The sequence below is a fragment of the Oryx dammah genome, unplaced genomic scaffold (genome assembly GCF_014754425.2).
Source record: "Oryx dammah isolate SB20612 unplaced genomic scaffold, SCBI_Odam_1.1 HiC_scaffold_8, whole genome shotgun sequence".
NCBI lineage: Eukaryota > Metazoa > Chordata > Mammalia > Artiodactyla > Bovidae > Oryx > Oryx dammah.
In genome coordinates, this window is record NW_024070192.1 from 17,614,533 (window position 1) to 17,640,501 (window position 25,969).

The window sequence follows — 25,969 nt, forward strand, 5'->3', positions numbered from 1 at the left end:
GTGTTTGCTGAGCGAAGCAGGCAGCTCGTAGTGGGGGCGGGCACGGAGCAGACACGGAACTTTTGCAAACGTCTTTATTAATCTTGTATAAAAATAAGGTCCATGGGGAGTCCTCGGAGCTGGGTCCGGGTGGGGAGAGCGGAAGGGGCGCAAGGTTACCCTTTACATAAGTTACAGGCCGGGCTCCCGCTGAGGCTAAGTATGGCTGTTGGGGCAAGAGGGGTGCTGCAAGCAGCATTTGGGGGGGGGGTGCAGAGATGCCTCCCCCTGGGGTAAGATGAGGGGTGCCCCTGCCATTCGAGGGGCGCTCAGGGGTGGGGACCTTGGTGAAGGAGGCTGCCCGGCCCAGCCGAGCTAAGTAAGTCCCACCTTCCTTGAGTCCCGGATTGTCCCTCCCCGCCCCGCTCTCCCAGGCCTCGAAGTCCATCTGCAGAAATAGTGACTACAGCGAGAGGTCGGAAGTGACCTGCAACGGGGGTCCCGGCGGGCGCCGACGAGCGCTTCGCCGGCCTGTGTCTGAGCGGATGTAGGGCTGGTTCCGTAGATCTGGCGGCAGAGAGGAGAGACATTTACTTTTCAAGGGGTCTGCCCAGGCTTGGGACACCACTCCAGGGCACAGGCCTCACCCCTCCAGGTTGTGCGCATGTGGGAGGGAGCCTGTTTATCAGACCTCCTTCCAACACACCCCAGCCCCGAGCCTGGCCCAGGGGAGGGCAGCATGACTCAGACCCCCCAGGAGCCCGCAGGGCTGTGAGCAGCCACTGGGATCCGAGGCCGGGCTGGTGGGTACCTGGGGGCTAGAGGGGGATCTCCTCTCCCAGGCTGGCCTCATAGAGGAGCCTGGACGTCCTCTTGCCGGTGCGAGCAGTGAAGGGCACCGTCTTGAGCACTGAGGGTCGGAAGGAAGGAGCCAGGAGAGAAAGGAAAAAGGGAAAAAGACAGAAAAAGTAGCAAAGAGGCAGTGAGGAAGACAGATCCCGACCCCACCAGGGTTGGGGGGTGGATGGAAGACAGCATAGTACAGACCCAGGACAGGACAGCCCCTGCCAAGCCCCCACCTGTGATGATATCTTCAATGGCCCCATCACGGTCACTCTCATAGATGAGTGGCTCTTTCTGCTGCTTCCGTTTTAGCTCAGAAATGAGGTCCATCTGTTGCCGCCGGACCTTGGGAGGGGACTAGGGAGAGGGCGAGGGTATGTAACTCCAGCTTCAGGATCTCCTCTCCCCCTGTACCACTAAACCCTAGACCACCTGCCTGGTCCCCCCACGATAAGAAAGCTGGCATGAGGGAAAGGAACCCATTCCCCACCACAGGCTACAGAGGCATCCTGGCCTTGGGCAGGGTCAGTCCATAAACACGAGGGTGCACAGGAGGACCAGATCTTTGGGATGAAGCATCAGCATCGCTGCATCCCAGTACCAAGTTCAGCAACAGTTGCCTACCTTGGGTGCTTGGGGCTCCCCTTTCCCAGCAGTGTCGATGCCTGCCTCCTGGGCAGCTGCTTCCTTCTTCCACTGTTCCACCTCCTGCTCGGCTTTCTGAGGAGCCAAGGTGGGTCTGCATGAGGGGAGTCATCCCTTCCCTAGTCCACCCCCAGCAGAAATATCCCCCACCCCTCCCACTGCCCATGTGGAGAGGCTGCAATGCCCTGCATGGGTCCCAGCCTACCCATCAAACAAACATACCTTATAGGCTTTGATGAAGCGACTAAAGAGGGAGAAGAACATGGAGGGGGATGTGGTCTTGGGGTTCTCTCCGAAGTACTCCACCACAGACTCGTAGGCTTCCTGTGGGCACAGGCTGTCAGCCTCACCAGCGCAGACCCCTCAGGTCCTGACCACTGCTCTCTACCCACTAGGACACTGGCCACTTCATCTCTCCTCCTCCAGGCAGGTAGCTGCCACCTCCTGTGCCATCCCCTAAGGTGTTCTTGCTGGGTCACAGGGCTCCAGGCCTTGGCTACACAACCCTACCTAGGTGGCCCTTCGCCCCCAACCCAGCCTCCCCACCTCCCTGGCCGAGGCCAGCCCCAGCCCACCTGAGCTGTCTTGCTGTCTGCCAGCAGCTTGTCCATGACAGGTGAGTTGACCCTCAGGAACTCCTTGAGCACGACGCAGTCATCCTGCCTCACAAACTCCCGCTGGGTCAACTCCAGGCCTCGCTGCAGGGAGCGGACGTCCCCTAGCACGCTGTCCAGGGACACTGAGTGGGAGGTGGGACAGTAGAGAAACAATCAGAGAGGCAGCATTTCCGTCCCATTACGTCCTGAGCTCCCTGGCTCTCTCCCAACCTTTTATCCATCCCCAGGGCTGAGCCCCAACCCCCACCCATACCTGAGCCAGCCTTGTCCAGAAAGTGCAGGTCGCTGTGGAAACCTGTGAGCTGTGGGTACTTTTCAGCAATGACCTTCACCAGGTAATGCAGCAGCGTCTGCTTGCGGTCAGTCGACTTCATCTCCAACAGCTGCAGTGAGGACCTGCTGTAAGCCACACACCCCCAGCCATCCCCCATCCCGCAGGTCAGGGGGCCTCCTCCTTCCCCCCTTCCTTACAGCATCCAGACTCTGGAGCCGGAAGCCATAGGCTGCTCCACGCTTGCTGCTGTTCATGTAGTTGCCAAAAGCCAGGACGATCTGCAAGAGGTGGGACAGGTGGGTGGTGGGGAGCTCAGCCTGGTGCCAGGGCTGAGGAAACCCCCTAAAGTATAAATTACACAAGAAGACAAGGTGGCCAGGAACAAGCCACTCAGCAGCCACCACACTCCCGCATGGATGCCTCAGGTCCGTGACGCACGTATACACGTGTTTAACACATGTGCACAGCTAACACCATGGCACACCCAGTTTGGTCATCTGCTGTGCTGTGCTTGGTCACTCAGCCATGTCTGACTCTTTTTGACCCCATGGACTATAGCCCCCCAGGCTCCTCTGCCCGTGGCATTTTCCCAGGCAAGAACACTGGAGTGGGTTGCCATTTCCTACTGAAGGGGATCTTCCTGGCTCAGGGATCAAACCCACGTCTCTTGCATGTCCTGCACTGGCAGGCAGATTCTTTACCACCTAGCCACCTGTTCCTACTCAAGTCTGTGCTCATCTGAGGCTGTGGGGTCAATGCCCCTCTCAGCCATTTCTATGGGTTCTCAGACAATAGAAGGCTCTGCTAATGAACCCTCAGGCAGGGTGTGAGGTGGGCTGTTGGAATGTGGCCCTCAACCCCCTCTTAGCATTGTCGTCCTGAGCCTGGATGCAGCGCCACCAAAAACTATGTAAATACCAATGACAACAAAATCAACAACAAAGTTACTGTGACGGCCACCACCACCAAAAGTGAGAAGTGAGAACCTTACAGTGGGTGCAGCCCAGGGTCACAGGGCGGGGCCTGGGTCTCCCTCTCACACAACCCAGAACACACAAGCCATCATGGGTGGCCTCTTGCCTCCCAGGTCCTTGCCCTAGGGTCTCACCTCCAGGATCTGGCGGAGTTTGTCCGAGGACTTGATGGACATTGAGGCTGCAATGATGGCATTCAGTTGCTGGGGGTGGGATGGGGGAGGCGTGGTAAGTTGGGGCAGGAGCAAGGGGGAAGCTGGTAGGAGGCTCCAGAACTCTCAGACGCCCTCTTGGAGACCAGGCTGCCAGCCGCCTCCTCCCCCATCCCAGCCCAGGCCGCACCACCCTGCCAGCCCGCGCACACCGGCATGAGCATCTGGGCAGTGTCTGGGAAGTTGCCCAGGAAGGTGAGCGTGTTCATGCGCTCGGGCAGGCGCGGGATACGGCTGAAGCGCAGCATGAAGCGGTCCTCCTCTGACAGCTCCTCTATGGGTCGCTGCTCCCGCTCGAAACGAGCGATGAGGCTGCGCTCATACTCTGTGGGCAGGAAGCGGGTCAGCAGCTCCAGGAAGTCCAGGCCAAGGGTCTGCAGGTCATACCTGTCAGGGGAGGGGTCAGCATCACTTCACACTCACCAGTTCTTGATAGCAGGACTACCCATACCCCATCACTTGATCAAATAAATGAACTTAAGTATTTGCTGTTACCAACAGCTTAAGAGAATAAGTCAGAGGAAGCTGGAAGCTAGGAAGCCTGGAATCCCAGACATATATCAGTGACAGATACCCAAGCTGTAAATGCCTGAGCCTGAGTGCAAGGAAGCTAGAAGACAAAAGGAACATCTCCATCTGGGCATGGAATCACAGTACGACCTCAGTTTTCTTAACCTGAAAATGGGAGCACAGTTTCCCCCTCTACCCTCTGACCAGCGTTGGTATGAAACTTGATGGATTGTGTCCCATAGCTGGGACTCTCTTACTAGGATTTGCCCAGCAACCCCGTCCTAGCAGAGGGGCTGGGCTGCCCACAAGCTCAGGGCAGAGGTACTCACGTCTCGATGGCCTGGCAGATGCGATCTGCCCCCAGGTTGCCCTTGCGCAGGGTAATGGCCAGGTTCTTGGCCCGGTTGGCCTCGATGAGCGTGGCTTTGCTGGGGGCCTTCTGGGCTGCCTTACTCTTGAGAGCACTAAGGTCTACGCTGGGACCTTGGGACTTAGTCTTGAACTGCTCCTCAAAGTCACTCATGTCCAGCTCCTGGGGATGCAGGGAGAGGAGGTGGCGCTGGTGGGGCCGGGGTCTGGTGCGGTCCTGGCTGAACACTGTGCTCTGTGCTAGAGCCATCTACCCAGCCCTGACCAAACCATCAGCAGAGAGACAAACCAGTCAGTACTCAACCTGATCACAGGCCTTGATGGGGGAAATGGGGGAAGCAGATGAAGCAAGAGCAGGACCTCACCCAGGGGACCTAGACTCTAAGCCGTTTCAGCTGAAGGAAGAGCTCAACTCGCCAGGGTTAAAAAGAGAAAAAGGACATTCCAGGAAGAGGGACGGCCTGAGCAACGGCCTGGAGGCAACAGAACACATCCCTTTTAGAAAACTGAAAGTGAGGCCCTGGGTGTCTGTGGGAAGGTGGTGAGCGAGGGGCCTGAGAGGAGAGAGAGGCCAGGCTTAGGGGAGGTTGAGCCCCTCTACAGGGATGGAGAGAAAGCCTGCAGGGGAATCAGGATACACCGCCTACTAGATGCACTAAACCAGCTTGGTTTAAACCCCATTCCTGGGCCTCCATGCCCTCCTCTGTAAAATGGGTAGAGGAGGTGACCACCCCCCATGCCCAGCATGATCCAGGCAGGTCCCCTCCTCCTCCGGTGCCCACACTGGCAGCAAGGCAGAGCCACACTCACCTGTAGCACCTTCTCATCATTGAGCTCAGTGAAGACAGTGCCCGTGATCTGGTTGGGTTTCAGGGCTACCCAGTTTAAGAGTGGCATTCTGAACTTAGTCTGGATGGGTTTCTTGGCCTTCACTCCTGAGACAGAGGGCGTGAGTGATCACTGGGGCAGTAGGTGGTGGGATGGCTGGAAGGAAACCTACCCGGGTCCAACGAGGACAGACAAGGCAAGCTGGAGGCCCACAGACAGAAGGTCCTGGAGGACAGTGAAGCCAGAGCCCCTCCCTCTATCCTCCCTTCCCTTGCCCCTCTGCCCTGGTCAGTCCACTCACCTGGGCCCATCTCTGAGTCAGGCCCTGCTTGAGCATCAGTGGGACCTCCTGGAGGCGGCGGGGGCGGCGGAGGAACCTGCCCGTCCGCGCTGGGAGGCGGCGGTGGCGGCGGGGGTGGGGGCGGCTGGTCGCCTGGCAGCGGCGGGGGGGGGGCGGGGGCTCGGGGCTGCCTGGGAGGGGCGGGGCCAGAGGGGGCGCCAGGGGTGGGGCTTCCTGCTGGGAGGGGAGTCCAAGCAGTGGGGGCAGTGGCGGTGGAGGTGGAGGTGGCGGCGGCGGCGGCGGCGGCGGTGCTGCTCCAGGAGCCAACTCTGCTACAGGTGGGAGTTCCGAGGCTAGAACCGGGGAAGGGGCGGGAAGAAGGTGGTATCAATTTCGCCTCCCCGCCCTGCGCGTGCGCACTGGGCCCACCGCGGCCCATCCGCACCTGAGCCACGCCCGCAACCAAAACCTACTTCTTCCACCTCTCCCGGCCCAAGACGTCCCCAGGCTCCCCCTGCAGCCCCCCATTCCTACCCGCCTCCCCCGCCAGCCTGAAGCTCCTGCACACCTGGGCTGGGGGAGCCGGTAGGCGCTCCCGGAGTCGGGGCATCACTGCCGCTCGGAGTTGCCACAGCGACCGGGAGAATCTCGATGGAGACTGCATCCCCGGGCCCCCTCAGGATACGGATTAACCCCTTCTCCTCCAGCTCCTCCACCTTCAGCTCTAGGGCCGACGGCCGCGCCGGGGCAGGGGCAGGCACTTTCTCGGGCTCAGAAGGACATCTGGAGGTGCCCATAGGGGTCGACTCGCTGAAGCGCTCCTGCGAGCCCCGGGGGAGGGGTTAGGAACCGCCGGCAAGCCTGGCACGGAGCCCCCATTCTCTTGCCGGGGTAGAGGGACGTGTCAAGCCTAGAAGCCCCCAGATGGTCTGTTCTTGGGATCCCGGCCCACCCTTTGTTCCCGGCCCAACCCACTTCCCCGCGACCTCACCCGCAGGGTCTCCAGCTCCTTTCGGGCCTGGCTTAGCTGCTTCTCCAGCTCCGCGATCTTGGCCATGGATTCGTTCTCCGCCTCCCGAAGCCGCTCTGTGAGCTGTGGCACCAGCACATGGTGAGCTCCCCCCCGCAGCCGGGCACTGGCACGGCCGCTGAGGGGGTGGCACCAGGCATGGCTGCCTGGAGGGCTGGGGGAGGCTTCCGGATGTGCTTAGCCCTGGGGGAGCCTGGCACTTGAACCCAAGTAAGGGAAGTCCTGAGGGGGAACCAAGACCCCACTGATGAAGGAGGGAGATGGAGAGGACACTGGGCTGGCAGGGGACCCCAGGCACCCAGCTCCACCCAAATCAGGGCCTGGTGTCTGGGCCCCTGGAGGAGAGGGGACCTGCCTTCCTCAGAGGTCCAGCCCAGGGGAGGAGCTCAATGAACATTCATTCACGTGCTGCTGCTGCTGCTGCTGCTAAGTCACTCCAGTCGTGTCCGAGGCACCCAAAAGATTCAGGTCAAACCCAGGGGAGGAGCTCAATGGACATTCATTGAGAGAGACACCCAAAGGATTCAGGTCAAACTCAGGGGGCCCCCATTCACACCTAGAACCGGTGCCTGATATCAGCGTGGGGGGCTCTGTGGGCCTGCTCTCTGCTGGCTCAGGGGCAGCTCTCACCAGGGTCACCTGCTCCCCCAGCTGCTCCGCGTGCTCCAGCACAGCATTCTTGGTCTCAGTGTCCTCCAGCAGCGCGCCCACGTCAAAGATGTTGTCCAGGTAGGCCTGAATCTGCACCTGCAGCTTGTCGCTCTCTGTGAGCCGAAGCCTCTGTCCCCCGGACGGAAGGTGCAGGGTAAGGCCTGGTGTGAGGAATCTTTCCAATACCCCCCCATCACCACCAGAGCCAAGACAAAGGGGCCTGAGCCATAGCCCACTTTGGGTTTGGTTTTTTTTTTTATTGAGATATAATTTATATACCATAAAATTCACTCTTTTAAAGTGTAAAATTCAATAATTTTTAGTATATTCACAAGGTTGTGCAAACCTTCACCACTACCTAATTCCAGAACATCACCCCCAAAAGAAACCCTGTCCCCATTAGCAGCCACTCCCCCATCCTCTCCTCTTCTTGCCCCTGGCCACCACCAATCTCTGTCTACTGGACTTACCTATTACAGACATTTCATTTTAGGGAATCATACAATATATGGCTTTTGTGTCTGGCTTCTTTCACTGAGCATAATAGCATAAAGTTTTCAAGGCCCATCCCTATTGTACCATGTATCAGTACTTTGTTCTTTTTTGTGTCTGAATAATATTCCATGGAATGGACATACAACCCTCGCCTGCTTTTCACTTTTTGTTGATTCTGGGTTTCAAAAATCCAGTTCCAAAGGCCCTGCTCATCTTGGGAAGCCTCACAAAGAAATCAGAAGAAAGCTACAGCTTGTCTGCTCAGGCCAAACCAGGAAGTACCAAGCCCCTCTGCCCACCTTCCCCAGAGCAAGGAACTCTCCCATGACCCAGACCCATACAGCAAGAGCCAGTTCCTGTTTTGGCTCAGACTCTGTGCTCCCCATTATGTCCCAGAGTCAGACCCAGGGCTTCTCAGAGCCTGTTCTAGAGCCTACAACAACCGCTCTGTGGCCTGGGTGCCTATTTTGCAGCAGGCAAAATAATAATAGTCTTTATTATTTCTGCGGTTCTCCTATTTTACAGATGCTAACCACTGAGGCATACTCTGCAGCAGGCAAGTGGTTAAGTCCAGGGGTTGGGGTTGGGGTAGGGGGTGCAGGGCTAACCTCCAAGTACAGGTCCAGGCCCAGGTGTGTGAACTCATATTGCAGGAAGACACGGAAGTTCATGTTCTCCACTGAATGTACCACAATGTTGATGAATTGCATGCAGGCCACCTGCAGGGTGGGGGGGCGGGGCAGTGAGCAGGTTTATGATCCTCTTGGTGGGGGGTTCTCAGTGACTTCCACCCCCTAATTTATCCCCAAGTCCCCCACCCTTGCCCTGTTTCTCACTCCACTAATCAGGCTGTGTCCCTTACGTATTTTCCCTCACATCCCTTCCTCCCAGCCTCCCTCTTGCTGACATCCACCCTTCCTCCACCAACCACTCAGTTCTCATACTTGGCAGGAGCTTAGCCCAGATCCCAGATCCCAGGCTCCTAGTTGCTCCCGGCACCCGAGGGTAGCCCAGCCCAGGCCTGAGCTCACCATGAAGTCAATGTTGCTGTCCTCGTTCCGGAAATATTCCATTAGCTTTTCAAAGCGGTGCTGCTCTCCACATACCTGGGTGGGAGGAATGGTTGTCACTGAGGTCCCAGTGACATACCACCTAAGCCATCTTCCAGCTGCCTACCCCCTTATGCCTCTATGGGCTCCTCTCAAATTAAATCTAAGTCAAGCCAAATCATTCTTCTGCTCAAAACCTCTTGTCCCTCTTGATCTCTCACAGCCCTCCCAAAACTGACTCCATTCTGGCCACTCTGGCATCCTAGTACATTCCTACCTCAGGGCCTTTGCACTTGCTATTCCACCTGCCTGATGAGCTCTTACTGAAGACAGCCACCACACCAATCCCTCACTCCCCTCCCAGCTTTGCTTACATCTCACCTTCTCCATGAGGCTTCCCTGACTACCCGGCAACCTCCCAGTTCCCCCTCCCTCTACAGGCTCCCTGGCTTTTTTTCCCCAGAATATTTATCATTCTCTGACACCATGTAATTTGCTTATTTATTGTATCACTGATGATCTGTCTTCCCCTGCCTCCTTTGTTTCTTTTGTTCACTAATGTATCCCAGCTGCCCACTCTGTGCCTGACACATAGCGGGCCCTCGATAAATATCCATTCAAGGAATGCCTGACCGTATGCTGCCTTACGCATCATACTCTCATGCAGTTACTCTCATGAGCCTCTTACCAGAGTCGATGACTCTGAGATGTATGGATCAAGGCCAGTTTGGATCTGGCAAAGCTGAAGGTCAGAGGTTCAGCAAGTCCCCGTAGTTGTCCCTGTCACCCCAGACAGGGCCTCTGTGTGACCCTGTACCTTCCCTTTAGATGAGGAAACCACCCCCCAAATACCTACCCAGCATCTCTAGCTGCCCCCAGCAGAGACCACACCTGCCAGCAACAGGGCTCCAAACAAGTACATGTTAGGTGGGGGCTCCATTACCTCTTTGAAGTTGTCAAAGGCGGAAAGGATGATATCGTGTCCTCCCCGCACCAGGCAAACAGCCGCCAGCAGCTCCAACACCAGAGCCTTGGTTCTGGGGAGAGAAGAGGCAGGTGCTCCCTGGAGAACACGCAGGTCCCACGGCAAAGGTGGACGTGGGCCTGGCTAGGGAGGAGGACAGGGAAGCTGATGGGCAGCAGTCCTGAGAACTAGGGGACTGAGTAGGCAAGGGGTTAAGTAGGAGGAGAATCTAGAGAAAGATTAGGGGCCGGGACCTCACCTGGGGTTCTTATTGTTGAGACTCAGAGCAATCTCATTGACACAGGCTGGGTGGTTCATGACGAGGCTGAAGCCGGACTAGGAAGAAAGGAGAGGTCAGCTCCTCTGGGCAGACCCCTAGGACTGCCAGCACCCTCCTGTCCCGTGCCTCCAGCATGGTGAGCGCCATGCCGTCCAGGTATCTAAGTGCCCTAGGAAGTTCTTTGTTGGTTCTTTTTTTTTTTTGGCCTGTGCCAGGTGGTTTGTGGGATCTTGGTTTCCTGAGCAGGGATGGAACCTGGGGCCCCAGAACTAAGAGCATGGATTCCTAGCCACTGAAGCATCAGGGAATTCCCAGGAAGTTCTTTATATCCAACCACAGCCTCTTCAGTGGTAGCCAGAGCCTGGCCCCCTTTTTTAAATACCTTTGTCTGTTCAAAGCCCAGTGTCAAGACTCAGCATCTTGGACACAGTGAGTCCTGAGAGGCCTGCTGAGTGAGGAAGGACTGGGTTCACCAATCACCCCTCCAAACGACATAACCCAGAGGCTGCTCTCCTGTGGATGTCTAGCCTTTCTTGATGGGGGTGCCTATGCCCCCATGTAGGGTATGTCCACACCCCTAGCCATGTCCAGGGTATTCTAGGTGACCTGGCTAAGAGGCGACAGAAATCTGTGCTTCTCCTCTTAAGACTCAAGCTAACAGCCAGTCCCCAGGATTCCACTGGGGGCCGGGTGGGGGACAGTTGGTCCCAGAGCCCCAGCAGTTTAGGCAGTCCCCAGGGAGGACAGTCAGTGCCCATGGCCCAGGCCCGCTGGCCAACCTGGTAGTTCATGATGGCGCGCAGACACATGATACAGACGTGGACGTCGTCCTTCTGGCTGACGATACGGGAATTCCTCAGGGCCTTCTTGCTGTGAGCCGGGGTCAACCTGGGTGGGTGGGGAGGAGGCAGCAAGGGTCAGAATCCCAAACCCTTCCTGTTCCCCCCACCACTCAGATGGCTTCCTGTCCACACAACCAAAGAGGCCGGCTGAGGGCAGAAAGTCCTCCTCAGTCCTTAGGCCTGGCGCTTGGTATTTTGGGGGGAGTTTAAGGGGGAAGTCAGGGAAGTAGACTCCTAACAGTGACTTGGTGGCATCAAAAAGAGTTGCTGTATCATGGGGACTTAATATATGGAGAGCTTACAGAAGGCAAAGACTTCCAAAGCTTGTAAACTGCAATGAATATGATCTCCACAAGGTGGCGCTCGTAGCCACATGGGTTTATCTTCCATCTTGCGAATTCAGACTGCTTTGGGTCAAATCCCAGCTCAGGGTTTGCAAGGTAAATTACTTAATCTCCCTGGGCCTGTTTCCTCTTTTGTAAAATAATAATGGTAATAACAGCACCTTCCTGATAAGGTTGTTGGGACTATGAAATGAGTTTAGAACAGTGCCTGGCACAAAGTGCTATATGAATGTGCTGATTTCTTTGATAAAAGATAGGTGATTTTTTTCCCTTGTCACACCACTCAACTTCCACACCGCATCCTCAGGACAATTCTATCCCATTTCCAACATCTGGGAGACCCCACTCCTCCCTCTGCCTGCCACATTCCCGTCATCGCTCAAATGCCTCTTGAGTCTTTGCTCATGCTATTCCTTCTGCCTGGAATGCCCTTCCCCATGCCCACCACTGCCTGGAAAGCCTGCAAGACACAGTTCCAGAGTCATCTCTTCTGGGATGCCTTCCTCGTGGCCCAGGCAGTGCACTTCCCTACTTAGCGCTCACAGTCGTAACTCCATGACAGCCTATCACACACTGTCCCCTACTAGATGACCTGAGCACCTACCACCATGCCTGGTACATAGTAAATGCTAAAAAAAATGTTTGTTGAATGAATGAATGAACAAAGAAATTGGGGAGGACTTCCCTAGTGGCTCAGTGGTAAAGAATCTGCCTGCCAGTGCAAGAGACAAAGGAGACTTGAGTTCGATCTCTGGTCTGGGAAGAGCCCACGTGCTGTGGAGCAACTAAGCCACAGGGCCACAACTACTGACTGAACCTGTGCTCTAGAGCCCAGGAGTCACAACTACGGAGCCCAAGCGCCCCAGAGTCCATGGTCTGCAACAAGAGATGCCACTGCAGTGAGAAGCCCACAGTGCAATGAAGAATAGCCCCTACTCTCACCAAGTAGAGAGAAGCCCGAGCAGCAGCAAAGACCCAGCACAGCCAGAAATAACTAAAAACTACTAAACAATAAAAAACTGGGGAGAGGGCTGGACTTCCTTGCTTGTCCAGTGGTCGAGACTCTGTGTTCCTAATGCAAGGGGCCCGGGTTCAACTCCTGGTCGGGGAACTAGATCCCACATGCTATAACTAAGACCTGCCACAGCCAAATAAATATTTTAAAAAAGAAGAAGAAAGAAAGAAATACATTGTGAGAGTTTGGGTCTTAAGACGAAGTTGGTTTCCTGTCCCAGAGAGGGAAGGGAGGCACCCAGGGTCCACACGAGGGTTCAGGGCTATCTCCCCTCTCCTGCCCTCCCAGCTGGATGTCTTAAGTTAGGGTAGGCTGATGTATCCGAAGCAGCTGAATCCAGGGGAGTCACCTGAGTTGAACACCTCACCCAATCCCACCACCACCCTGGGAGCTGACCAGGCATGCACCAGCCCCTAGGCAGCTACGTACCGGGGAGAAGGGGGGCACCTGGAGGCCGCATGGGAGAAAACGGGGGGTTAGATGAATACAAGAGGGATCCCCCTGACCCAGAAACCCCCTCCTTATCCCAGACCCCCCTTCAAATTCCAGCCTCTAAGTGCTCACCCCAAAGGCTTCTTAAAACACCCATCTCCTGAGCCCTGTGAGAAGCCCTTACTCTGATCCCCAATGCCAGGCAGTCCTCCCACCACCCTGAGGGCCCAGGTGGAGCAGGCTGAGTACAGCAGTCAGAGGTGAAATCTCCATTCACCCTGCCCCCTGCCACCCCAACCGAGGCGGGGGGGGGGGCCCCACTTACTTGATGGTCAGGTGGCGACTCTTGGGCGGGGGCGGCAAGGATGAGGGCGGACCCTTGCTCAGATCTTCCACCGACTGCTCCAGCGGCTTGCTCTTCTCGGAGCCTGGGGCCCCGTTGTCTGTGGACTCCATATTGTACCTGCGGGGGTTAGAGTGTGGATGAAGGCCAGCCCAGCAGGGCCCTTAAGAGAGGGGCGGGGGGCACCAGGGGAGACTGCAGGAGAGACTAGGGGCTGGAGGAGCAATGGCATGTGTTCTTGATGCAGGGCTGGCACTAGTAGGTCCCAGCTGGCCATCCCCGTCCACAGTGGGCCATCAGGAAGGGGCCTTGCTCAGGGTCCACTGCAGGGCTCCAGACTGGGCCCAGTCTGCACTGTCTGGAAGTGGCCAAGGAGTGGGCGAGAGGCCGGAAGGTGTGGACTCTGAGGGAAGGGATCAGGGCGGGGCCGGCTTACGCGACGGAGTACTGTGCAAAGGCCAGGTAATCAAGCAACACATCCAGGCCGCGGTTCTCCTCGTTGAGGAACTCCTGCACCCATCTGCAGGACACAGGGCTTCCTGAGGTCGGCCAGGATGGGGTACCGACCCGAGTGGGCACAGCAAGGGGCCCCAGGGCCCTTCCCCCGGAAGACAGCAACCAGCCCCCGCCTCAGAAGACCCGGTGACACCACGGGAGGATGCTAGGACTCGGACAGGACCCAGGGCCCAGCCACGCCTCAAGGGACCAGCCAAGGGTGGGCAGGAGAGGAGGCAGGGAAGCTGTTCTGGACCCCCATCCTGGAGGGGGACCCCACAGGCACAGCCTGGGGTGGGCATGGGGAGGATAGTAAGGGGCCCCCAGGAGCTCCCTGATGGCAGAGCTCTCTCCCTCCCTGATCCTCCCCGCAGAAATCCAAGCCCTCACTCACCCAATGTGGTTGGTCCTCAGAGAGATCTCCAATTCCCGGAGCACCTGCGTGGACTCCTGAACTCGCCTCTTAAACTGGGAGCCAAAAACAAGGGGAGTCTGGAGGGTGGGGCCCGGGCCTCAGCCAACAGGGCCCGCCCGCCCCCCACAACTGGCCTTTCACGCTCAGCCACCCCCACCACCTCCACACAACTGCCTGGCAGAATAAGCATTCTCAGGCCACACGTACTCCCCCTACACAAACACACAGGGTGTACACCACACGGCCATGTGCAGACACAAAAGAGGCACACCAGTGCCTCCTTACACACACACACACATACATGTGGACAAAGGATACGCACACATTCAAACATGAACACCCTGGGTACCCACGCACATGTGCACATCCATACACAAGTACAGGGGGTACACAGACATAAGATACACACACACACACACGCCTGTGCACATAGTGTACACACGTGTACATATACACCACACAAATACATACAAGTGTACACATCAGAGCACAAACAGGAACTGCAGAGGAACCCATAAGAGTGCATACCCAGGGCGCTTGCAGTCCCCTGTATACACACTCTCATCTGTGTACCCACACAGGCCTGCAGAAGAGTTCACACACACAGTTCCTCCAGCTGCCCCAGTGCTTGCAAAGTGCGGGGGAAAGGAACAGAGAGAAAGGGGGACAAATACCCCGAGGTTGGGCATCCAGTCTGCTGCGACTTTTCGGCTGACGCCACCGGTTTCCAGGTAGCTCTTCAGCTTCTGGATATAGGCTGCTGGGGGGTTCTTGACTTGAAACCGCTCCTGCAGAGATGCAGTGGAATGTACATGGTACCAACCAAGGCCACCCCAGGGCAAATGGCCAGTCTTTGTCCCAGAGCCTCTTTCTCAGCTCAGATCCGAGGTCCCAGGCTGTCTTAAAACCTCCCACCTTGAATATCAAAGGCACAAACCCAAACAATCCACCGGGCCACTTTAAGAGATCCCTGGTCCTGGGCCAGGTCATCCCTTCCCTTCATGGTCACAGCCTGGGTGGAGTGTGGAGGGGTCAGTCCTACCATACACCCTACCCTGGCAGGGGAGACTCGAGCAGGCCAGTAGGTGGCACCCTTGCAGCCCACTGCCCTCCCTGGGCCTCACCCAGCCCAGAACTGGGAATACAAGGCAGAAGAACAATCTGGAGGGGCCTGAGGAGGGGCCAGCACCGGGAAGGCTGGGGTTCCCTCCCCCAGGGCTCCACCCCAGCTGTTCTGTAGGGACCTCTGTGTGCGAGTGTCCAACGCTCAACCCAGCGGCCCCACAGGGCTCTAGGAGCCACTCAGACAAGAGGTGGAGGCCACACCAGAGCCCCTTGTCCAAAGGAGCTCCCTCCCTTCCCAACCCAGACCCTTCAGATATGCCCGCCACCACCCTCAACCCCTCACTTCTCCCAGGCCTTTATGTGCCCAACCTGAAATGTCAAAGAACAAAGACCCCTACCCCAGCCCTGAAACCTCCAGAGACAGCTCCCCGCCCTCACCTCCCAGACTCCTGCCCTGCCAGCTCCTCCCATCCCAGTCCATTAGCTGGAGCCAAAGGCCCAGCCCTGGCTCCCAGGGGAGGCTCCCTGCTCCCCAACTCCCAACCCCCAGCCTCCCTCCCTTGCTGAATCACGGCAGCAATCAGGCCCCACCCCGCCCCGGCTGTACAAGAGGGGTCCTCGCTGCTACCATGGACAGCGGCCCCACAGCCAGAGGGCCCGGGCAGCCAGCGTGAGCCAAGAAGGAGGCAAACCCAGACACCTGACTGAGCACCAGGAGCCAACGGCTCTGGTCCCTGCTCTGTCATCTGGAAGCTGGCTGACTTGGGAAGGGGCTTGATTGACTGCAGGTCCTCTGGACCCAAAGTCAAAGGAGGACAGGGATTCCTGACCCTCCTCCCCACCTCCCAAGGGGTGAAACAAAGATGTCCAACCCTGGAACTGCACCTGCTCTTCCCCAGCCCAGAGGCTGCTCCTCTGGGCTCCCAGAGCCGCACTGGCCAGTGTCCTAGGCCAGCCCCTGCCCCAGCTCTTCAGAGGGCAGACCCAGCTGGGTTCATGTCTCATCAGGTCCCTGGGGAGGCTCATGCCCAAGAGATGGGGATTTCAGAGTTCACCATACGCCCTCAGCACCCTCCCAGATGCTACGCTGGCCCCAGGGCAGGGTCGTGGCCCCGTGGCAGCATGGCAGTGTCCCCTCCCTGCCCATCCCAGCCTGGAAGGCAGGGCACCACCAGATGATGGGCGGAGCCTGTGCCCACCTGGTCACATATGAGCTCCCACTTCTTCTCGTTGTCATACTGGCTCAGCAGCTGGACCTTGTCCGGGGGCAAGTTCATGCAGTTCTGGGGAGGAAGACAACCAGGTAAAGAGTCTGAGTCTGGGGATCCAGCATTCAGGGGAGGGGAGCCTGGGCATCTTCAGGGGAACCCCTAGAGGCCAGCTCCCTATGGGTCCCTGTCCGCATCGCACCCTTGGAGATAAGGAGTATTAGCCAAGAAGAACACTGAGGCCTGGTTGTAGAACACCTCTCCAAAGGCCCAAGAGCAAGAAAGTGACACTGGGATTGGAATCTGAGCCTGCTTGACTCCGAGGCCTGAGCTCTGTCACCCCTGGCATGGAAGCAGGAGCATGGGTTCTCAGCCTGACTTCTGGGGATCTCAGGCCCCTCTGGGCTCGTTTCCCCATGTGTGATAAGAGCATATCATCTCTTCTCCCATTTGAGTGGGAAGCTAACAGAGACCCATCTTCACTCAAGCCCAAGTATGGCCAGGCGTGCGCCATGCTCCATTCCCACGTGCTAGCAGACACCACGTGTGTTTAGCCCCAGCTCAGGGTGCCTGTGTCTCACAAGCACCACAAAGCCTCTCACAGGACAGCCCCCGACAGCCCTCAACTGCCCCCAGCCCTTCCCAGCCCCCTCCTGCCTCATCACTTCGGGACAGAAGGAGGTGGGGATAGGCCGAGGGGATGAGGTCAGACCGGCAGGGAGTTCCGAGCAGGTGATCCCCGCTGCAGGGCCCAGGGAGATTCCAGGGGAAGGCCACTCTGTCACAGGGACCAGGAGAGCAGGCAGCGCGCTGGGTCTGTGGCTCTGGCGGCCCAGGCTGGGACTCCCCTCCAGAATTAAGAAAGGTCAGCGTTGCTCTGCCTGGGCCCTCCTCCCCTAGCCACAGATGACAAGGCTACAAGGTGGCTGCCAAGCCTCTCCCCACAGACAAGCTTAAGGTCCCACCTAGGGCTATGGAATCACCAGGTGCCACCAGCACTAGGGTCTTCCTGGGCATCCCACCTCCCCAGACTTCAAGTGTCTCCCTAATAGAACCAGGAGATGATGCCAGTTCACCTCATTTCAGTAAAACCCAGGTTTATTGAGGGTCTACTAGGTATCAGGTCCCAAAAACAGTTCTGGCCCTCAAGGAGCTCAGAATCTGAGTGGTGATGTGGGAACCCTGGAGAGACCCAGCCCACCCCCACACCGTCCACGCTGATGGCTCAGACTACACATCCTCAGTCACATGGCCCTGAGCGGAGGCCACAGCTGGAGCAGAGACGGGGCCACACCCACACCCAAGGCTTCTCAGCCAGCTTCCTCTCTGGGGTGCTGCGACTAATTCTGGGGCTCTGGTCAGATCTCACCCCCAAAATCACAGCTTTCGGTCAGCCCCAGACAACAGGAAGCTGGGTGCCTTTGGCCCCTGGTTGCCCAAGTTTTCCGGCCAGGGCCCCACTTGAGAGGTGAAACATCCTGTCCACCAGGCCCCCTCCCCGAGCAGGAGTCTGGGGATGGGACTACGTCATCCCTCTCCCCCGTTGCGAAAGTGAGCCTGGATTGAGGAAACTGCCTCAGTCTCATCTGTCACCCTCCCCCAACCTGGCGCCAAGGGCCTGGACCGCTCCTGCTTTCTGGAAGGGACAGCCCAGGAAGGAGCCCTGGAGCCCAGAGCAGGGTCCTATGGGTTGCAAGTCCTCCCTGGGGCCATCCTCTGTCTCTGTCTCTCTCTTTCTCCCTGGGCTCTCTTGATCCATCCTTCCACCCTACAGAGACCCAGGGTGGGGCAGGGCTGAGGTGGAGGGGGTGGGGGAGCCAAGACTGGGCATGGAGGAGGAAGCAGAGAGAAAGCAGGCAACATCAGGGGAAGCTGGACTGGTGGCCAGCACAGAGGAAGGAGTTGGAGGGGGAAGGGTGCAGAGGAGCGGGGGAGGGCTCAGCAGCTTAGCTTTAGAGGGGATCGCTGCTTCCTGATAGGGGTCTTCGGGGCCCTCACCCACCCTGGGGACTTGCTGGCTCCTAGGCACTTCTAGAGGCAGCAACTAATCCTCAAAATGAATCCAACAATTGTGATGCCAGCTTTGCCTGAGGGCTGACCAGCCCTGCTCACAGAGGGCCACCTCCCCCCACCCCCACCATTACTGGCCTCACCGTCACCCATACACTACAGGTTCAACCACAGGTTGATGACCTGCCCAAGGTTAGGAAGCCAGGACAAGGAGAGCCAGGCTGGCTTTGAGCCCCAAGCTGACTGAGAACCAGCGCCCAGGTGCACCCCCCACTTCCACCCCATGGCTATTACTGGGGAGGGGGAGGCCTCTGCTGGGCCAGCATGCCTGTCCAGTTGTGGTGAAGGGGAGGGTACCCCTTTGCCCCTTCCCCACCTGGGCCTCCTCAGGCCCCCGGGCCTGCATTCCAGCCTGCCAGACAGGCTAAATTTAGGCTCAGAAATCAGAAATAGCTCTGACAGCGCTGAGCGCTAATTAGCAGCTGTTCCTTGGAGGTGCCCACCGAAAGAGACAGGTCCCCTGGGGAGCAGGAGAGGACAGGTGAGGCCACTCGCTCTGAGTAGGGTGAGGCCACCCTGGAAACATCCACAGACCACCAGACTTGGGGCCCTTAATGAGGCGGCAGCACCCGGGGGCTGGGGGCTGGGAGACAAGCAGGAGGTTGTCTGACAGTGCTCAAATGAGATAGGAAAGGATTGTGAAGTCCAGGTGTCTGTGTGTGGAGGAGGAGAGGGAGGCGGCTGTGACGTGGAGGACCTGAGCTGGATTCAGGGGACCCACCTAGCCTACTTCTCTGCCTCCTTCAGCCTCACTTTCCTCTTCCATAAAATGGGCACATTTCCCTTCTGCCTCAGACTCAGGGCTCCCAGGACTACCCAGTGAGGTGCCGTGCTTTGATGTAACAATACTCTTCAGGGGCAAACCACGATGAAGAAACATGTCACAGGTTGGGGGTCGTGGGAGTCCACTGAAGCCCCCAAGGCAAGGGATGTGTGGTGGACAGAAGTTTGTGAAAAGAGCCGGATAAAGCGGACCTGACTCCAAAGCTTGGCCAAAAAAACGAACTGAGCCTTCAGCCCCCTCCCCCGCTGCCCTTCATGCTGTGAGGGCAAGTCATCTCTCAGGGCATGACTGTGACCCTGATTGAGAGAAGAAGCTTCTATTAGAATGTGTGGGAGATCACTCCGCCTCCTTCCTGCCCCCCTCTCTGGGTGTCAGGGGGGCCTCCAGCCCTGCACACTCAAGAGCAGCCTCTTGCAGGCCGTCCCCCCCTCTGCCTCCCTGACATCTTGGCAGGTGTCCCTGGAAACTGAAGGGGCTCCAGCTACATCTGGACACAGCCACACCCTCCGGTTTCACTTTCAGTTTGAGCTGAGACTCTATCCCAACACACCTGGCCACCTTTCCCTAGGACGTCTAGCCCTTCAAGCCCCAGGATGCCCTTGAACTTGGGCACCAGCCCAAATTCTCAGACCAGCCCCACAGAGATTGCACAGCCTGATGGGTCCAGAAGCAAGCCCCCACTTCCCCATCCATCTGCCCCACCCGCCTCTATGTAGCCTCAACCTTGGTCTTAGAGCTCTCAGGGCAGCTCCAGAAACAATTGATTTTATCCACTTTTCAAAATTCTGGTATATAGATTTTCCAGGGCTCTTATAAGCAATCCAAGGTGTAGAGGATGTGGGGTAACCTGGCCCTAAAATCAGGTGCTGAGAACCTCACAAAGCTAACAGCTTCTCCCATCAGGGTTGAAGGGTCCCCATGGCAGGACCTAGGGCAAGCAGGGAAGAAGCCAGGGCAGCAGGCACCGCCTTTATCATCCAAGCTGGTAGGAGACTAACAACGGTGATAACATGGCTCAGACGGTAAAGCGTCTGCCTGCAATGTGGGAGACTCGGGTTTGATTCCTGGGTTGGGAAGATCCCCTGGAGAAGGAAATGGCAATCCACTCCAGCATTCTTGCCTGGAAAATCCCATGGACGGAGGAGCCTGATAGGTTACAGTCCATGGGGTCGCAAAGAGTCGGACACGACTGAGCGATCACTTTCAAAGTACTCATACTCCGATTTAAAAAATGGTAATAATGACTATTCCTTCCAAACATTCACCCTATGCCATGTGACTTACATCTCAACAAGCCTACAAAGAATCGGGTTGGACAAAAAGTTCATTTTCCATAACAACTTACAGGAAAGCTCGAACAAACTTTTTGGCCAACCCAACAGATACTATCTTAATCCTCATTTCACAAATGGGAAACTGAGGCCTGGAGCCATTAAGCCGCTTGCCCAAGGTGACCTCGAAGCCAGCTGGTTAAGAAGCCTCAGTTTCCTCGAAGAAGGAGCGCTCAGAGCAATGAGAAACGTGGGTCCCGGGACCCCAGGGGTCTTCCTCAGACAGCCTGGCCCCAGGGGCCTGTCTGAGGAACCAGGAACAGCCTGCCCCGTTTCCTGCCACCCAGCACCCTGCGTTTCCTGTTGTTGCCCACACCGAGCTCTTACTCACTGGGGAACCCCCCCCAGCACACCCTCTTTCAGAGGGAAGTGGAGGCCTCGCACCCCCTCTCCGCGCACAGCTACCGTTACACCGCGCTGCCCCACCCTCCAGGAGCGCTGCGCCCGCCTCCCGCGGTTTCCGTTTCCGGCCAAGGCCCCACCGTGGCTGACCTGTGCGATGGCAGGGAGGGCAGCCTGGCCTGCGCCGGTCAAAGACTAAAGATGGCACCTGCGGTTGGTCTGGAAGCTGGAGGTGGGGGAGGGAGGAGGCAGGGTCTGGGCTCCTTCCTCCTCGAAGGGCCCCTGAGATGAAGAGGAGCAAATGGGTTCCAACATCCTCCCGTCCTCCGACAGTGTTTATTGAGCACTTACTCTGTGTCAGGCATCGCGCTAAGCACTCTGCTTAATCCCCTCGATTCTATTTAATCCCTTCGACGATCCGAGCAGGCACACGTACACTTTTGATTTTTTGGTCGCACCGCATGGAGTGCGGCATCTTAGTTCTCCAACCAGAGACTGACCCCAAGCCCACTGCAGTGGAAGCGGAGTCTTAACCACAGAACCGCCAGGGGAGTCCTTGACATATAACCATTTTCTTATCTTTTTTACACATGAGGAAAACTGAAGCTCAGAGCATGTGGGTAACTTGCTGAAGGTCACAGAGGTAGTAAGTGGCCAGGACTGGCCAGGACGAAGCTCAGATCCTCAACTTCATGACCCCAACCCAAAGCCCAAGGAAGCTCCTCCGCGTTTCCCATGAGTAACCCCTGCCCTTCTTAGACGCTGGGAAGCCTAAGCCACCTCCCAGGGCCCCGAGAGCAGCCCCACCTGTTCCTGCCCTTCTCCCCCTTCCAGCTCTTTGCCAACTGGTCCCAGATGTCACTGTGAATCACGCCGACCGCATCCCCGGATCTCCAGGGGCAGCATGTGCCAGACCTGCTTGCTGGGAATGGCATCCCACGGCCTCTGCCCAGCCCAGCCCAGCTTCTGACCACAGAGCCACAGCCCCACCGAGATCCTCCATGTGAGACCCCAGAGACAGGAGACACAGGGTCGGAGTAACCTCACAGCTCCATGCGCCAAACTTTGTCTGGCCCACCCCAGAGGAGGGACCGATCGAGAAGGCAGAGCCTTGGTTGCAGTCGACAGAATGACCCACGTTTGCCCTTCACCTCCAGTCCCAGTCCCCACGGGGAAGGGGTCCAGCTAAAAGCAGGACTCGCAGCAGCCACACCCTGCTTGGGACCGTCCTGACCTCCCCATACAGCCTGGCCAGGTGCACACCACCTTGGGCACATGCTAAGGGCACCCCGGGTGCCAGGCCCATCCGGTGAATTCCTCTCTCCTCAGATGCCAGCATCACTTGGCCTCCAGCACATCACAGCGCCTTCCCTTGATCCCTTTGCCCCAAGGCTACAGGCTCCTCCCCGCCTAGACAGATTCAGGGGTGTCCTAGGCCAGACTGTAAGCCTGGCACTTCCAGCAGGCCTTAGAAAGAATACCCTACCATCCCAAACCCTGACCCCTGCAGGGGAAGGCCTGAAGGGGCTGGAAGACACCCAGCGTTCAGCAGGGCGTAGGAGAGGCAAGAGCACAGAGCTTGGCGGGCTGGTTTCCCACTATCGCAGCAGGCCCATGTCTCTGGGCAGCCATCGCTCCTCTGCTGTTGCTAAGGCAGCAGGCGGAAACCCTGGCGCAACCTGCTCTTTCTCCCCACCCCCATTTTAAGCCGGGGCACCCCTCTGTCTCACAGCCTCCTTGGAAAAACAGCCCCCACCACCCATTCTTGCCTGGGAAAAAGGCTGCCCCCAGGGAAAGGGAAAACAAGCACCTTCACCTCCTGTCTAGCAGTGGGTCTGGTCGGGTCACCCCTGACCCACAAGCGGGGTCCCACTGCCAGAAGCCAAGCAGTGGTTTTGTATGGGATCCTACTCCCCACCCGGGAGGAAAGGGCTGAGCTCCAGTGGAAGAGAGAGGTTCCCTGGGGACATGTGACTAAACCCCAAGGGGAGGGCTGTCTGTGCTTCCCCCATCCAGACTGGAGGATCCCTGGATGTGTGAGGCCCACCCCCTCAGCAGTCTGAGGTTCTCCTCTTAGATGTTCACTGGGGACAGGACTAGGCTCTGGCCAAGGAGGCAGCATTCAGATGGAGGGTGTGCAGTGCCCAGTTGCTCAGTTGTGTCTGACTCTTTGCGACCCCATGAACTGTAGCCCACCAGGCAAATTGTTCCATAGAATCTTCCAGGCAAGAATACTGGACTGGGTTGCCATTCCCTAGTCCAGTGGACACCTATCCGACCAAGGGGTCGGACCCACGTCTCCTGCATTGGCAGGTGGATTTTTTACTACTGCACCATGGAGGCACCTCCTGTAATCCTTGTTACTGCCCTATGTGTGTGTGTGTGTGTGAGTCGCTCAGTCATGTCTGACTCTTTATGACCCCATGGACTGTAGCCCATCAGGCTCCTCTGTCCATGGAATTCTCTAGGCAAGAATACTGCGGTGGGTAGCCTTTCCCTTCTCCAGGGGATCTTCCCAACCCAGGGATCAAACCTGGGTTTCCCCCATTGCAGGCAGATTCTTTACCCTCTGGGCCACACTAAGTTTAGCCAAATCCACAGCCCCAGCCACCCTCAGGCAGGAGCCAAGGGTGTCACCCCAGGACACGGTGAGGAGTTAGAGAAGCCAGGTTCTTAGCCAAGCGACCTTGGGTTGGGTGTGTTCTGCTCATGCCAGACATGGGACAGGCTGATCCCTCCCAGGAAGAAGGGGGAAGTGTAAACACACTAGGGTTCCTGGGGGTTGGGAGGGGTGAGAAGTGGATGCTGGTGCCCTAGCTTTCCACCCAGCCACTACCGCTACCTCCACCAAGACACCCTCAGACCCCACTCTGGGCCTCCACCCTCCACACCCAGTTCTCAGGCACCCCCAGTGGCATTCAGTGTCAGACTAGGCCAATCAGAGCAAAGGCCAAAAAAAAAAAAAAAACGCAAGCAGGGCGATCAAGTCCTACACAGGCATTACCCTTGACTTTTGGATTTTCCAGGGGTCTGAATTATTCACACAGCTCCTCCCCGTTTCTTCCTAACAGAGAACGTGGACTGGGCCTGGGCCTCACCCCAAAAGCCCAACCCCCCATCCATAGACACTTAAGGGGAAAGACAGAATGGTGTCCCCCCATTCAAGCTGGCTGGGGTCCAGGGATCCACCACTAACTCAGGCTCCCCCAGTGGCCCCTTCTCCCCCTTCCAACTCTGTTCTGCCCTGCTCAGCTTTGTGCAGCCATGGGTTTGGGGAAAGGGAAGCAGGTGGAGAGGTAGGGTACTAGGGCCTAGCTTGTATGAGGTATCCTCCCCCTCCCCGCCTCCCTCTCCCCAATCAAGCAAGGTAGATAGATCAGAGCCCACCCCCACCCCACAGCTCCTCCAATCCCTCCTAGTCTTTCTCCTGGGAGGGGGCAGCAGCCAAGATTTCCAGGAACCGTTAGGAGGGGCCATGCAGAGGATCTGGCAAGTAGGGCCTCACGGCAGGCCAGGGGAGGGGAAGTGATGTCAAGGAGGTGGAGGGGACGGCCACCGGCCTGCTTGGCTCCGCTGCCTGCAGCACCCTCGGGCCCCCACCCTCAGACCTGCAGTGCCAGCCTGCTCAGACTTGGAAGTGCCTCTGGGGGAAAGCACGGCCTTATTTGCCTGTCACCCAGGGTCTGGAGAGGGAGCTGACAGCAGACAGGCCACCTGGCAATCAGTTAGAGAAGGGAGCCTGGGACAGGGCTGAGGTCGGGAGAGGGAAGTGGGAATGAGGGGCCTTTGGCCCTCCCTTCTTCCACCAGGTCTTAGGGAACCCTGACTTAGCTCTGGATCCCCCACCCACTAACTGCCTCCAGGTTCAGTCTGAGCTGGTAGTTTCCTCTCCGGTTGCCTAGTCCCCAAGCCCCCCCCAATTCCCTGGAGCAGGTGACAGTGCAGGAGGGGGGCTTTCAGACTTTTGCTCCACCCCAAGCCAGAGCGACCAACCCATCCTGACCCCGCCCTTCCTAACCTGAATCCCTCCAGTGGGTGCGAGGGAAGGCCCAAGATCAGGACCCACAGACAAGCACTCCCTGACACAGAAGGAGGGAGAAACACAGCCAGCCCCTCTGCATGACCTGACAACCCAGCTCCCAGCAGCTCAGACACCAGCAGATCAGGACCCCAAACACAAGCAGATGCTCCAGACTTGCACCCGGCAGCTGGGCCTGCGTGCAGAGGGAAAGGAGGTGCCCCCGGGACCCCACAGCACCGTCGCGCTCCCAACTTCCTCACAGGACATTTTTGTTTAGACCTTTAGACCCTGAAGCTCTGGGGGAGGGGATGTTTTGGGGAGGGAGTCTGGGCGATCGCAGAAGAAAGTTTTGGGGGGAGAGTGCTAAGTCACTCTGAAAGAAACCACTGTCACTCCCACCCCCCGTGGAGGGGCCGCCGGGGATCTCCAAGCGGTACCTGAGCCCCCGGGGGCGGGGACGCCTGATGAGCCCCTGTTACCCCACGCCCGAGCCTCGCGCACCGCGGGTCATGCTCACCAGGACCCGGTTAAACCTCTCCTCCAGCTCTCCGGCCGCGGGCATGGGCTGCTTGGGCGCCGCGGGCTGCTTGGGGGCCGACGCGGCGGGGCTCGCGGGCTGCTCCGCGCTGCCGGCCGCGTTGCCCATGGTGGTCCCCACCCAGTCGGCCAGGCGCCTCCAGCCTCGGAAATCCAGCTTTCCCGGGGAGGGCGGTCAAGGCTCCTGGCCTGGGGGGGGGGCGAAACGGGCAGCGGCTCTCGGCGGCGGCGGGGGCTCGGCGACGAGGGCGCTCGGATCAGCGGCGCGCAGGGACCGGGGCGCGGCGTCCCATCGGGGCGGCCCCGTCCGAGGAGCCGGGCGGCGAGCTGCGGGGTGGGGGGAGGAAGTCAGGCTGCAGGCCGCCGGGGCCAGAGGGCTGGGCCGGGGGCAGGAAGCTGCGGCGCGGGCTCCCCCCTCGGCGATCTTCTAACTTCTGCTGTCTCTCCCTGTGCGCGCAAACCGCATTTCGGCGCCGCCGCTACGCACCCAGCCCCAGGGGGGCGGGCTGGAGGGAGGGGGCGGGCGCCGGGCGCCTGCCGGGGGTCCGCCGCAGCCATCGCGCTGCAGAGAGGGGGCTACCGACCCGCTTCACCTGCCGCAGAGGGGGGCGGCGGGCGCCTCTTCACCTGCCGGAGCGGGAGCGACAGAAGCGAGGCAGAGGCGGCGGCGCGCTCGGCGGCGCCTCCGGGTCCTAGAACCGCAGGCTCCTGCTAGCTCGGAACCG

The 25,969-nt window shown here is 58.3% G+C and overlaps 1 protein-coding gene across 1 annotated transcript; it reads right to left on the minus strand.

Annotated features, from left to right (window-relative positions):
* Positions 1-65: 65 nt before the first annotated feature.
* Positions 66-25,967, minus strand: FMNL1 (formin like 1). The gene is given in 28 exon segments (XM_040245097.1): positions 66-546; positions 791-889; positions 1,059-1,179; positions 1,447-1,542; positions 1,690-1,791; positions 2,043-2,206; positions 2,338-2,467; positions 2,556-2,636; positions 3,467-3,535; positions 3,697-3,931; positions 4,384-4,586; positions 5,234-5,358; positions 5,553-5,703; positions 5,706-5,884; positions 6,100-6,352; positions 6,523-6,624; positions 7,192-7,341; positions 8,316-8,426; positions 8,739-8,813; positions 9,700-9,793; positions 9,980-10,056; positions 10,780-10,888; positions 12,959-13,096; positions 13,413-13,496; positions 13,866-13,939; positions 14,561-14,674; positions 16,151-16,234; positions 25,225-25,967. Coding segments are annotated over 27 exon segments (3,342 nt in total). The 5' UTR covers positions 25,354-25,967; the 3' UTR covers positions 66-546; positions 791-797.
* Positions 25,968-25,969: the final 2 nt, after the last annotated feature.